At 26.9% G+C, this 13,672-nt stretch overlaps 2 protein-coding genes across 8 annotated transcripts; one reads left to right on the top strand and one right to left on the bottom strand.

Annotated features, from left to right (window-relative positions):
• The first annotated feature begins 484 nt into the window (after nucleotides 1–484).
• Nucleotides 485–8,424, top strand: TBCD (tubulin folding cofactor D). Of its 3 annotated transcripts, none has more exons than XM_003704456.3 (9): nucleotides 485–1,327; nucleotides 1,843–3,523; nucleotides 3,820–4,023; nucleotides 4,155–4,319; nucleotides 4,646–4,770; nucleotides 4,850–5,203; nucleotides 5,290–5,592; nucleotides 5,668–5,982; nucleotides 8,269–8,424. In XM_003704456.3, exons 1-8 carry the CDS (start codon nucleotides 986–988, stop codon nucleotides 5,947–5,949), a joined length of 3,456 nt encoding a protein of 1,151 aa, XP_003704504.2. In that variant the 5' UTR covers nucleotides 485–985; the 3' UTR covers nucleotides 5,950–5,982; nucleotides 8,269–8,424. The 3 variants fall into 3 exon arrangements, with proteins under 3 accessions (XP_003704504.2, XP_076390307.1, XP_012143292.2); XM_076534192.1 differs by lacking the exon at nucleotides 8,269–8,424 and adding an exon at nucleotides 7,657–7,727; XM_012287902.2 differs by lacking the exon at nucleotides 8,269–8,424 and adding an exon at nucleotides 7,639–7,727.
• On the bottom strand, nucleotides 5,004–11,118 carry FucTB (alpha-(1,3)-fucosyltransferase 10). Of its 5 annotated transcripts, none has more exons than XM_003704457.3 (8): nucleotides 10,101–10,185; nucleotides 9,354–9,393; nucleotides 9,111–9,232; nucleotides 8,248–8,467; nucleotides 7,901–8,090; nucleotides 7,628–7,805; nucleotides 6,796–7,142; nucleotides 5,004–5,479 (listed from the first exon to the last, which is right to left on the bottom strand). In XM_003704457.3, coding segments are annotated over exons 1-8 (1,179 nt in total). In that variant the 5' UTR covers nucleotides 10,182–10,185; the 3' UTR covers nucleotides 5,004–5,478. The 5 variants fall into 5 exon arrangements, with proteins under 5 accessions (XP_003704505.2, XP_012143291.1, XP_012143290.1 ...); XM_012287901.2 differs by lacking the exon at nucleotides 5,004–5,479 and adding an exon at nucleotides 6,008–6,156; XM_012287900.2 differs by lacking the exons at nucleotides 5,004–5,479; nucleotides 10,101–10,185 and adding an exon at nucleotides 10,739–11,118 and having other exon boundaries at nucleotides 6,172–7,142.
• Nucleotides 11,119–13,672: the final 2,554 nt, after the last annotated feature.

Genomic DNA, 13,672 nt, shown 5'->3' with positions numbered 1-13,672 from the left:
ATTTAAAATTGTATAACTTTATTGATAAACTTTTCTAAGTCAATAAGAATCCTATGAGTTCATAAAATTTTATTCATATCAGTCTTGTAATTGATTTCATGTACACGTGTATATACATACGCCTTTTTTCAATAAAATGTCATATGTAATATGTTCATTATTTTTCGAACTTATTGTAAATGATATTAAAAGTATTAATAGTGAAATTTCCTTTTCTGTGTATTCTAATCTTATCATTGAATTGTGAATGTTTGAAAGAATAAATAAACATTTATGACACTCTTCTTTCCTTAATTTACATTTAGTGTTATCTGTTAATTAAATTAATTTCTTTATTCCAAACACTAAAACTATTCCTAATCTCTAAAACTAAATGTACTAAACATTGTAACAAATTATCGATTAATAATAAATTAGGATTTTGGAAGTAAAAATTCTTAGAAATTTTCCAATGGTCTGCAGTTTCTAGATTATGAATTTAGAAGTGTATTATTCTATTATAAAACTATGTTTTTGCTGCTATTCCAATACTTTATTGCCTTTTAAGTTACAGTACACTTCCCGCACTAGAAGTTCAAAATAGGAGTTTAGTTGGGGGGGTTTAATCGGAATTTTATTGTATATGCAGTGGTACTAGTAAACGGATTACCCGTTATATTTTTATTTATAAGTATATCTCTGAATATACTTATAACATATCATATTAATTTTTGATTAACAAACGTTTTTACGGTTACCTAAACTATCATTTATGAAACGTCATGAAGCGTCATATAATAATATTATACTAAAAACAAACAAAAATTTGAATATAAAATACGCAATTGTGCGGCGCATGCGCTACGATTTGGCATCTTTTCCTCGTGAAATCACTCGAAAGAATCTGTGTATCATAATTTTAGTTTTTTACGAATTTAAGTGCTCAAAAATGAATTTATAGTGACAATAATAAGTTTTGTGAATAACGACGAAATCAAAAGAAAAAATGGTGTTTAGTGATTGTCCGGACTCGGACATAATTGGTTGCGGATTCAGTGCTTTTAAGGAAATTGATGAAGTGACCGCTTTAATTTCGGAATTAAAGAAAGTTAATCTTTCACCCAGCCTTGTTGAAAAAAATCGAGATCGTTTCAACTTTATTTTATCACAATATCAGGATCAGAGACAATTATTGGATCCTTACTTAGATGACATTTTACAGCCACTGATTGGTATTATTAAAGATGAAAATTCAACAGAAAGCATGCGGCACAATGCTTTTAAATATATTTTTATTGTTATGTCAGTGAAAACATACAAAAAAATTGTTACGTATCTTCCACATGAGGTATATTAATCTACTAAACTTATAACATGATCTCGATAAGTAGACTATAGATGTTCATATAAATGCATATGTTTACAAGGCATAAATAAAGAAACATTTAGATAGAAATTTATTTCATTGTTATAAGATTATAAAAATATATCTGTAGTTTATATATCCTTTTTTAAGTATACGTGTTAAAGTATATCGCTTAATATATTTATATCTGTTTTGTAAATTTACTTCATAATTTTTAAATAAATGGTAATAGATGTTACTTTAACATATTTATGGTCACTACCATATGATATTATTATAATATTGATTTTATTCAAGTAAAGATAATGAGTTCATAGCATCAAGTTAATACATAAATGAAATACATTTAATGTTTATTCTTAAAGTAATATTTAAGTGAATGTACAAGCTGCATAAAGTAAAAAAGAGTCAGTATATAGTACAATGACAAATGCATGAACGTTCATAGTTTAAAAATAATGTTTCAGTTTTGAAATATTTGATTTAATTTAATATAGGTAACAGATCTTCTTCCTGTTCTACGAATGCTTGAAAAGCAAGATATAAATGATGTAGAAACATGGGAAACTCGATATGTGCTTCTAATTTGGCTTTCTATAATATCAAAGATACCATTTCCACTTTCACGTCTGGAAGTCTCTGATGTTAAATTAGAAGAATCAATAATAGTCAGAATTATAAAGATATGTAAATTATTTTGTTTATCGAAAGATGCTTGTGCTGTGGCTGCAGTATTTTTAATTGCTAATTTCTTAACAAGATCGGACGTTAAAAAAGTATATTTGCAAGAAATGATAATATGGAGTTTACAATGTGTAAAGGACGATCCCTTGAGACATGGTCCTTTAGCAGTTATAGCAGCTATATTAAAACACAGTGCAAGAGAAGATGTTAAACCATACACTCAAACAATTTTAGATGAAGTTTTACAATTTCATTTGAACGATAATCCTGCAGATCTTATTCGAAAGTTTGGAATAAAGATTGTACAAAGAATTGGTTTGGTATTATTAGGAACAAAATTAGCTACATGGAGATACCAGAAAGCTAGTAGACCTATATCTTTACTACCTAATACTAAGAATAGTAATACTATAGAAAGTATTGAAGAAGCTAAAGATATTCCATGTTACCACGACGATCAAGATATTCCACCTGCAATAGAAGATATTATCGAACAACTTATACAAGGACTGCGAGATAAAGCAATTACAATACGATGGTCTGCTGCAAAGGGAATTGGTAGAATAACAGCAAGACTACCAATAGATTTAGCAGATGATGTAGTAGGATTTGTATTAAATCTTTTTTCTGGTCGGGAGTCAGATTCTGCTTGGCATGGTGGCTGTCTAGCATTAGCAGAATTAGGAAGACGTGGACTTCTTTTGCCCCACCGATTGAAAGATGTGATACCAGTAGTTGTTCAGGCATTGGTATTTGATGAACCACGAGCTTATGGATCAATTGGATATTTAATTAGAGATGCTGCATGTTATGTTTGTTGGGCATTTGCCAGAGCATACGATTCTGATGTTTTTCAACCATATGTGAAAGAAATTGCAGCTATGTTATTAGTTGTTACGTGTTTTGATAGAGAAATTAATTGTAGAAGAGCTGCTTCTGCAGCGTTTCAAGAAAATGTAGGTAGACAGGGAAATTTTCCACATGGAATAGAAATACTTACCATTGCTGATTACTTTGAAGTCGGCGTTAGAAATCATGCATATTTAAAAATTAGTACTCAAATTGCACAATATGAAGAATATACAAAACCTCTCATTGATCATTTAGTTGCAAGAAAAGTTACACATTGGGATACAGCACTTAGGGAACTTTCAGCTAAAGCTCTTTTTAATTTAACTCCTATAGATCCAAACTACTTCAAAGATACAGTTTTACCAAATTTATTAGAAATGTTAAATTCTATTGATTTAAATATCAGACATGGTGCAGTATTAGCTATTGCAGAAATTTTAGAAGCATTACATAATTGCTTCAATGAAAAAATTGAGAACATAATTGGAGCATCAGCTGTAGAAAATATAAGAAATATAGTAAACACTTTTAGAAAAAGAGGACAATTCAAAGGTCTTGGAGGGGAATTAATGAAACAAGCTTGTGCTGTATTTATAAAGAAATGCTCTATTGTCCATTTTCCAATATCCAGGGAAATTATTTGTAAGTTGATATTATTGATAAATTACTTATAATATTCATTAATTTATTACATTTAAATTGTTAATATATTAACTGTCTTTGTTATAAATTTTATTGCATGAATATATAAAAAAATATTAAAAGTTAAAAATTATTATTTTAGTTTGTACATATGTAGCAAACATTAATTAAAATAATTGTGTACTGTTAAACAAATATTTTATATTAATACATAGAGATATCGACATCTAATAATGTTGTTTATATTAGGTGTCTGTTTTCTAGTACTATTACTTTATTTAGTATAATATTTACAGATGACTGGCAAAATCTATTAGAAGAATGTTTGGGTCATGAAGTGTCTACAGTAAAAATAAAAGCAGCAGAAGCACATACAGAATTTTTAAAAAAATATTATGCCAACTTAGATAGCGAAGACCGTAATGTTGTGATTAATCGTTATCTTGATAATTTACAGTCAAATAATCAGTTGGTTCGAATTGGTTTCGCGCAAGCCATAGGTATTACTACTTTCATTTGTTCATTCCCTCTATCTTTTATTAAAACTATTGATCATAAAGAACATGTTATTGTCTAAATTGGAAATAATATACTTAATAATATTATATTAATTATAACTTTCTTTCTTCAGGATATTTTCCTTTATTTATAATTTGTGAAAGAATAAAAGACGTAATAGAGGCTCTCATTAAGTGTACTGAAATATCAGCAAATACTTTAAAGTGGGCAGAGAGCAGGAAAGAAGCTATTCATGCCTTGATAATGGTTTGTCAAACTTTAGGAGTGAAAGAAACAGGTTTGTATATTCTTTTAAAAATTTGAATTTATATTTCATTAATTTAAAATTAATAAAATTTGAATGAAAAGAAAGTAAAATGAAGAAAGGAGAAGTTATTGCAATAAAAGTTTTTTTAATTGTTAACAAATTTGAACTAAAACTGTATATTTAATCAATTTTATTTTAGTATAGTTGTAGTCATTAAGAACAATTTAACAATTTTTCTTAAAATTTAAACTTTTATAGGAGTAATGTTTACTTTTCCGTTTGTTTTTACAATGCATATTTTTAAATCTTTTTCAAACAATAAAATTTCTAGCTATATATAGTTTTATAATTTTTAGATAAATGGGAAGTATTCATACCCAATTTATATCATTGTTATTTATTGGCATTGAAGGAGTATACAATAGATAGTCGTGGAGATATAGGAGCTTGGGTACGAGAAGCAGCAATGACTGGTTTACATGTAAAGTACCTTCTTTATTATCAAAATTGAACTTAGTTTAACTTCAATATATAACGGAATATTCTTTAAATAATTACAGATGTTAACAAATTTGGTATCACAAGCAAATTTAATTTCTGTATTAAATGATGAATTAATGGCAAATATAATTGGAGGAATTGCACAGCAAGCTGTTGAAAGAATTGATGGAATTCGAGCACAAGCAGGAATTGTTTTCAGTGCACTTATACATAGTGATCCTCCTCTACCAAACATTCCATACCATGAAGAATTAAAAACTATTTTTCCTTATAATGAATGTAAAGAACATATAGAATGGAGAATGGAATCTGCTACTTTTCCACGGTTTATTAAAATGTTATCTTATCCTCCATATACAATGAGCCTCTTACGGGGAATTATATTTAGTGTTGGAGGCTTAAGTGAATCTTTGGTGATTATTATCCTAAAAATATAAACAATTAAATTTTATTTTTAACGTTTAATTCTTAATGTAAAAATTATTATTCTTTTATTCAGGTTAAACATTCTAGCGTTTCTTTATTTTCTTATTTACAAGAAATAGATGAGTTAGGTCTTAAAAATTTATGTTATAAGATTTTACAAATTTTCGAAGAAAGTCATAAAAATGAGAGAATGATCACATCGATGTTGGCCTTTTTGGATCGTTTACTTAGTTCTGGGTGTATTCAAATTGTTCTTGACGATTCTGAAAATGGAATTGCAGAACGAATATTAATATTACTGAAGCAAGAAATAAAAAACACAAGCAACACTAAATTGTTAATTAGCAGTATAAATGTTTTTTGTCAACTCCTGCAGGTATTGCCATGTTTTGATACTTAATATAGCAAACTAATATGATGCTTTTATGATTATTTTAAAATCTTTTCTTAGATACATGGACCAGTAGCAAAGAGAGCATTTTGTCAACTAAGCATTTTTCTTTGTCATAAATATAAATGCATACGAAAGGTAGCTGCTACAAAAACATACGAAGCTCTAACTTTGTATGGAGAAGAAATGGATCTTTCAGAACAAGACTTAATGCAACTTTTGACTGAATTAAATGTTACTGATTGGGAGCAATCAGTAACTGAACTTCGATCAATCAGAAATCACCTCTGTGATTTAATGAAAGTACCAGCTCCTATTGTGCAAACCAAACCAATGAATTGAATTTAAGTATCCCGTTTTCATTTAACCAGATTGGTAAGTGAAATTTTGAAACAAGGAATTTTTTCAGTTATGATAGTCTTTTTATTAAGTAAATATTATACAAAGAAGTAAAAATCAATCTGGTGTAAGTCATAATTCTCTTTCCGGGTTAATGACCATAGTAGTCGACGCCCGCAACAAGAATCAATCAATCAATCGATTCTCTTTCTGTAAAACGAATGGTTTCATTAAATTGATTTATTATTTATTTGAGTACAAGTAGATAGATTTACAATTGGCGTCATTTCTTTTAATAAACAACTATACATAAATGGTATTTGCGCGTATAACTTAATATTTCAAACAATTTCAATTGCACCAGCATGATTTTAATCTGTAGCTATATGTATAACTTGCATCACTTTCTTTTCCAACGAACAAATATATATAGTCATTATTTTTTAAAACTTGTTTTACGTCGATACCATTTTTATTATCACATATATATCTAGTATTTTCATTTTATAAAATATGAAAAACATAAAACATTAAATGGTCATTATGAATATGATCTTTCGTTTCGTATTGTCTTCTTTCATCAGAATAAGTATCATAAAGCAATTATTTAAAAGCAAATAACAATTTTGAACAAATGTACAAAATATTATTTTCATTATAACAGTATAAATTATGTACATTTAAATTTTAGCAAAAATCATATAAATACCAATAATTTAACACTTATTTTTGTCATATAATTGCAGCTTTTCTTTTTCAAAATTTTCCATGTTAATTGTAAAATTATTTTGTAAATAATAAGTCAATACTTTTGCACCACATTTTTCTACAATCCATTGCTGTACCCACCAATTATTATGATCAACTTCATTTGTTAATGGATTTATTGGCAATGGACAGTCATAATGTTCTTTGTCAACAACTTTTTTCTTTCCTTTTTTTTGTATACTCTCGCAAATAAAACATTCAAATTCTTCAACATAATTTCCAAATTCATTTCGAAACCATGTTGTATTTTTTTCAAATGCCTTCTTCAATCTTTCATTGTGTATTTCATAATTATTAATTAGTTTATGTGACAAGTATTTATCATATTCAGTTTCATTAAGAACAAGTTTCTGTAGGAAATTGGCCAAACTTATTGGATCTTTAAATTCTCGTACTGAAATTGCAGACATATTATTTGGAAGCCAATCCTAGAAGTAAATTAAAAACGTAATTAGTGGTTTAATTGCATTGTAATCTGTGTACACGTGCATTGTCCATTATATAATTTAAGATAACTTGTATAATTTGAATAAAATGATTAAATAGTTATTTCTTGTACTAAACAAAGTGAAATAGTTTTGTCCAAAACATTATAGATAATATTGCGGAAATTATAAATTAAAATGGTACAAATTTATAATCTTTATAACTTCGAATATTAAAAATATTTTAAGTAAATTTTAATTACTTTCTAATAAAAAGATATTGTGATTGACAAAGAAACATAAACTCATATTTCATTCTCTAACTTAAATTTATTTATTAGACCATTTTAAACAAAAAAAGATGATAAATTCTTTGTTAAGAACACAGAATGTCAAATTATACAATTTATTTTACTTGAAAAATAAAAATTAATAATATATTGTCGTTTAAAAAAAAATCATTAAAATAACAGATTAAATTTTAATACCTTAAATGAAGGTGATCCATAATATATAGGTACAGATCCAACGATAAGGGGCCTCCACAATTTTTCCGTGATATAATCTTCACAGACTGCATTTTCAAAAGCTATTGTAAATTTATACTTACTGATGAATGACAGAAAATCCTCACTGTTTAATATTTCAAGGTAATTTTCCTTTAGCCTATATTATAATTATGTTATTTGTAGAAATAATATAATAATTAATACATATAATATTTTTTCAAATTAAAATGAAAATAAATAAAAATACTCTACCTTGTATCTAATTGAACATTATTTAAACATGTGCCATATGAATCAACCCGTATATGTTTCATTAATTCTGCTACATAAATATCTCTATTACTCGCAGTATCACAGTCAGACTGTATGTAAAGCAATGGTGCAAGGTTTTTTGTATGTATTAATTTAGTCTTTTCTTTTGTTGAAACAAAATATTTTTTACCTAAAACATTAATATTAACTTTTCAAATGATTGAATGTCACAAATTATCACAGATAACTTTTTATTTTGAAAAAATGAAAATTTTTTTAATTTTTTATGTTTTAAACATATTTAATTATCCGGTTTTAAAATGTTTCAATTTATTACATTTACCTACTTAATAATTCTGTAATTCCAGGTAGATCTATAAGAGTGAGAGGCACATCACTAAATCTGCTAAATGTTGAGGAGTACGTAAAAAGATTTAAAGTTTGTTGATGAACCAGGATTGGGTTATTTCTTGGGGACTCTTCATGAAGCAAACCCCAGGGAACTTCATTGGATTTCCATTCTGGTAAATCATTAATTTGAAAAGCAGTACCATAGAAAAGAAAGCTCTGCAAATTAAAATATGCTTACATTTTCGAGAATGAATTAATTAATCCACTTCAGAAAAAAATATAACTAATTTATATATTTCTATTTGTATAAATTAGTTTACAGCAGTAAACTAAATTAATCAACTTTTACTTAATAATGATATTGGCCTACAATTATTTTCGTCTTTATAATTAAAATAATCTTATAATCTTTTAATGGTTTATCAAATTAAATTGATAATAATTTTAAATGGCTATCTTGTTCATACATTTTGTTCATATATTACCTTACTATATTTCAAATATAATATGAACAGCAATTTAAAATTATTCTAAAAACACTAGTACTCTATTCCTGATTAACATTACAACTTTCAAAATAAACAACTATAAACTTCCTTGAGAATAATCCAGTTGAATTTAAAAATAAATGCCTTGAGATTTTCACTGTTACACTTAACACTGCTACACCTAACACTGTTTACTTAACATTGCACATCTGAAAGCTTTCAACATTAGACGTAAGCAGTGTTAAGTGTAACAATTCAAGATATGTCAGTGTTAATTATAATTTGTAACGTAGTGAGATAATGTATGAATATGGTAGTCATTTTAAACTGCTGTCCATCATTGTGTATTTAAATATATAAGTTTACATTACTTTTATATTTGGATGATACTGCAATGATCGGTTACTTGTAAAATAACATTGATAATTTCCGCAATTTCTAAGTTTTCCATCAGTTCCAAAAGGAGTCCACCACAAAATTATAGGCACTTCATCTAAAATAGTATATATATATATATATAAAATTATGAAAGAAATTTTATATTTTTCTAATTTTTATATCATTATTTTACACAGATTTACAAAAACATTGAAAAATCAATATATTTTATATACCTGAGTAATATGATTTGTTATCAATTTGAAATGAATACATCTGTAAATTATTTTAGTTATTTTTTTAAATTATAAACCTTATTAATTAATAATACTGTTACTATTGAATTAACATTTAATATTTTTTATTGACAAAGTTATTCCATTTTTGCATATCTTCATTGCTTATTTAATAGTTACTATAAATGACAAGTATTTATTGTATTAATATTAATAATAATATTAATAAAATATATTGTATTATGTCAATAACTTTCAGTATTTTTATAAGATATGTAAATATATCAACAAATTCGAATCAAATGATACTTAATAAGTAACATGTTAGAAAATAATGAATTCGAATCAACCATTTTTACAGAATAAAATTACTTTTAATTTATACATGCACATTGTGTATATACATACGCAAGTGTTATCTACATGTAAATTTATTATAAGTAATTATTCTAAAATACTTCTGTTGTATTTCATTAATATACCTGATAAATTATTATACTCGAAGTGACAGCAATAATTGTCATAAGCATAAAATGCATTTTTTTGTGAGGATATAACATTTTGTGATCTAAGAACTTTAATTTTTTACTTATTTAAATTTAATTAAAGGTCTGTATTACATATGAGTCATTTAATTAGTCTTTTTCAGAGAAAAATCCCTATCTTATTGTAACCTTATTTAAATTAAGAATTAAGGTGCTACATAATTATTGTACATAAATTAGGCGTTTTTGTTTTTCACTTTACAATTGAACTGTATGTTTTGTTGTATTCAATAAATATATTAAACTTAAACAATCTTAAATTTGTTGAATTTTCAGCTTTCATCGTAACTAAGTTTTAATTACTGCATTACTGCGTCAAAATCTTTGTATAAATTGATAATAGTATATCGAACGGAAGTGCGAAGTTAAATTTGAGGTTAAGTTACAAATGTCACTTGTTATGATCATCTATAATTGTCGTAACATTAAAAATGGATGAAATTGTGATTTTTAAAAATAATTGAATATCAAAAAAGAATGATTAAATCAAGTATAGTTAAAAATTTTTTATAGCTTATTTGAAATATGTAGCTTTTTATAATACTGTAATAAATTAACTTTAAATGTATCAAAATAACGCCTTATAGAAAAGATAATTTTTATTTAAGTTATCTATAACCATAGGAATATTAACAGTCAGTATAACTACAGAGCAAACATGCCCTTTTAAAACACATTTACGTGCATAGCTGTGCCGATATAAAAAGAGTTTAAAGTATTTCTCAAAACTGATCACAAATTTTAGAAATTCTTGCTACTCCTGAAAACTTAATCACAGTATTTTACAAAGTATATGCATAATATTATATGTCTATGTATGCTTATAAAATTAATATGTACATAAATATGTTTGCTCAAATTCTACTCAATTTGAAATTTAGAGATGTGCGGTTACTCGAGATTATGGATTTGGGTCATGCTCGGAAAAATTCGGGCAAGATCGGCTGGGACTCGAAGATATTCCAAAATGTTCGAAATCAAAAAATGTTTGAATTTAACTAGTTTAAATAATTTACAATACTCCTATTTAAGTATTAAATGATGTAATAACAATTTGATGATTTAAAAGTAGATCATATTACGCTGAATTATATATATATAAATGTTACACATATGTAAACAATAGAAAAGTTTCGAAACAAAACGTATTGCTTGTAATATTTGAATGATTATATATTTTATAGAATCAGTGCTTTGTATTTGATTAGAGAACAGATTGCGTACTAATTGGAATTATTCGTACGATTAACTTTTAGTACTATTAATAGGATATTTAAAATAATAACAAATAATAAATCTGTATATAATTTATACATATATAACAGAATTAAATTTTATTTAAAAGTAATTTAAACTATTATTTTATTTGAATGAAATGAAGAAGCAATAATAGTGTATGAACGGTACAAATGAGATTATGAATGGTATGCGTACGTTAATAGGAATTATTAAGTGGAATTAGCTTTTTCAAAATTTATCTTCATTTACTGCATAGTCATTATATCTGTACATGTGTAGTACCGTAACATACACATGACATAAAAGGTGAACAGAATTTCTGCAAATGAGCGTAATATTCGTATAACTCATACGCAGGTGTACGCGTGAACGCACATAAAACTTTCTAAGAATTTGTAAAGGCAAGTCGGTCATGGTTACGATCACGGTTGCAATCAGGATTACGATCACAGTCATGGTTACAGTCACGCTTCTGACTTTTCTTTGGCGGTCAACGAACTCTTTCTTCTCTTTTTCTACGTTTATTCTTCTTTTCCTTCCATCAGTAACAGTTCCTTTAACGACGTCGCTTGATGCATCTAGGCTATTGCGAAACACTTGTATAACAAATGCACTACTTACTAAGGCTACTGAATTTTTTCAGTGTAATATTGGAATTTAATTCGCGATGGTCTAATTACAACGTGTATCGTTCATTCTTGATTAAAAATTGTATGATGCTTAAGCGATTGTACCATCACCTTTAATGTATACAGTACTATGTTATTATACAGCATTTAAGATGTAATTGTTTATGAAATTACATAACCTAGATTACATCATATTACTAATGTTCTAGAAAATTTATGAAAATAACCTACTATTTATCACTTAGATGAATACAATGCTGTCTGCTAATATAAAAATATGGCCGTGAATAAAAAGAAAGAAATTTCAAGTTGTTCTGCGTCCGCGATTTGCGAAGAAAATCAAATTAGTGTTACCTTCTTGTTAGACACGCTCGAAAGTCTTACAATTAGACTTCCTACACGAAATTGGATTAAATTTTAAGTGCCGCATTGATCTAAATAATGTTGTAACAGTTGATCTCATTTAATCAGTTATTGTTCAAATTTTACTTTTCTTATTTCTTCTTTTCATACTTATGTATTGAAATAGAATTAATATTAATTTTCTATTTTTGCTATGTTGCTATTTTTAAAATAGCAAAAGAGCAAACAGTAATGCAGTAATATAGTCAATTAAAACAATAAAACGGTGAAACAATGAAACAATAAAACGCTTGTATAAGAATAAAATTCTACAACAATAAAACGGTAAAATAATAAAACAATAAAGTGCCTGCATAGGAACATTACCCGATCATTTAAAAGAATATGTCGCAACTTCAGGGAATTGTTGAAACCTTTTGTCTTGAGAAAAAATAAAAGTGCAACGTTAGGATAAAAAGGACTACAATTACAGGACAAGATATCTTCTTACAATAAATTGTTCGGAAACTGTATTTCTTGGAACGTTACTGCAGGCATAGTTCGCATAAAAAGGATATCAATTCAGTAATCGAAATATACGGTTACAAAAATTCACTCGATTCAGAACAAAGCACGCACCGTTTACCATTTTAAATTAACGAACTCTAAATTGGTCTTAAAAAGGTAATTATCATCGCAGAAAGTTTACATCGCAACATAAAGAGGACGAAATAACTGTATAGCGTTTAACTGTATCTAAGAGGATTAAATTGCTAATTATGTAAGTATATATTTCTTTCACGAAAAAAGACGGTATAAAATGTAAATTTGTTACAAATTATCGGATTGGAAAAAATACATGTTTTTTTTTTTTTGACAAAACAGCGAAATAGATTATTATAAGAATATGTAATTTAAATTTTGCAAATGTCTTTTTCTGTAACATAAAAAACTTAATTCCATCTTTTATTATAAGATTAGCAAAATTCTAAAGCCAATGTAGACTTGAGGCTATATAACGCGAGGATACGAAACGTAGTATATGATGATATAATGAAAGATTACATAACGCATGCAGCAGCACATTGCAATATAATGAGAGATTATATAACGCGTGGTTATAACACTTATGGCGATATAACGCGAGATTATACGACGCATGGTGATATAACACGGGGTTATTCGACATGTGGTGATATAACGAGATTATTCAGCGTCTGGTGATATATCGCGAGATTATTCAACATGTGGTGATATAACGAGATTATTCAGCACGTGGTGATATAATACGAGATTATTTAGCGCGTGGTGATATAACACGAGATTATTCGAAATGTGGTGATATAACGCGAGATTATACAAAGCATGGTGATAAAATGCGAGTCTACTATATTATTATTATTTTTCTTCATTTTATGCATATCAATAACGCATATATTGCAAATAAATCTACATTATAAATACATTGTATATCTAATTCTACAATTCCTTAAATGACGCTATAAAAATAAATTTTTTTTCGTGTATAATCAATCAAAATGCCGCCCCTGCGATTGACCGCCCT

This window comes from Megachile rotundata, chromosome 8 (assembly GCF_050947335.1).
Source record: "Megachile rotundata isolate GNS110a chromosome 8, iyMegRotu1, whole genome shotgun sequence".
NCBI lineage: Eukaryota > Metazoa > Arthropoda > Insecta > Hymenoptera > Megachilidae > Megachile > Megachile rotundata.
This window is presented reverse-complemented; position numbering and strand designations above follow the sequence as displayed.

Coding starts and splice junctions, on each gene's coding strand:
- TBCD (XM_003704456.3), top strand. CDS start 986: ATGGTGTTTAGTGATTGTCCGGACTCGGACATAATTGGTTGCGGATTC. Junction 4,771..4,849: donor CAGCAATGACTGGTTTACAT/GTAAAGTACCTT, acceptor AAATAATTACAG/ATGTTAACAAATTTGGTATC. Junction 5,593..5,667: donor TTTTTTGTCAACTCCTGCAG/GTATTGCCATGT, acceptor ATCTTTTCTTAG/ATACATGGACCAGTAGCAAA.
- FucTB (XM_012287896.2), bottom strand. CDS start 10,181: ATGAAAGCTGAAAATTCAACAAATTTAAGATTGTTTAAGTTTAATATA. Junction 9,233..9,353: donor TAACAAATCATATTACTCAG/GTATATAAAATA, acceptor ATACTATTTTAG/ATGAAGTGCCTATAATTTTG. Junction 8,468..9,110: donor AGTATCATCCAAATATAAAA/GTAATGTAAACT, acceptor TTTAATTTGCAG/AGCTTTCTTTTCTATGGTAC.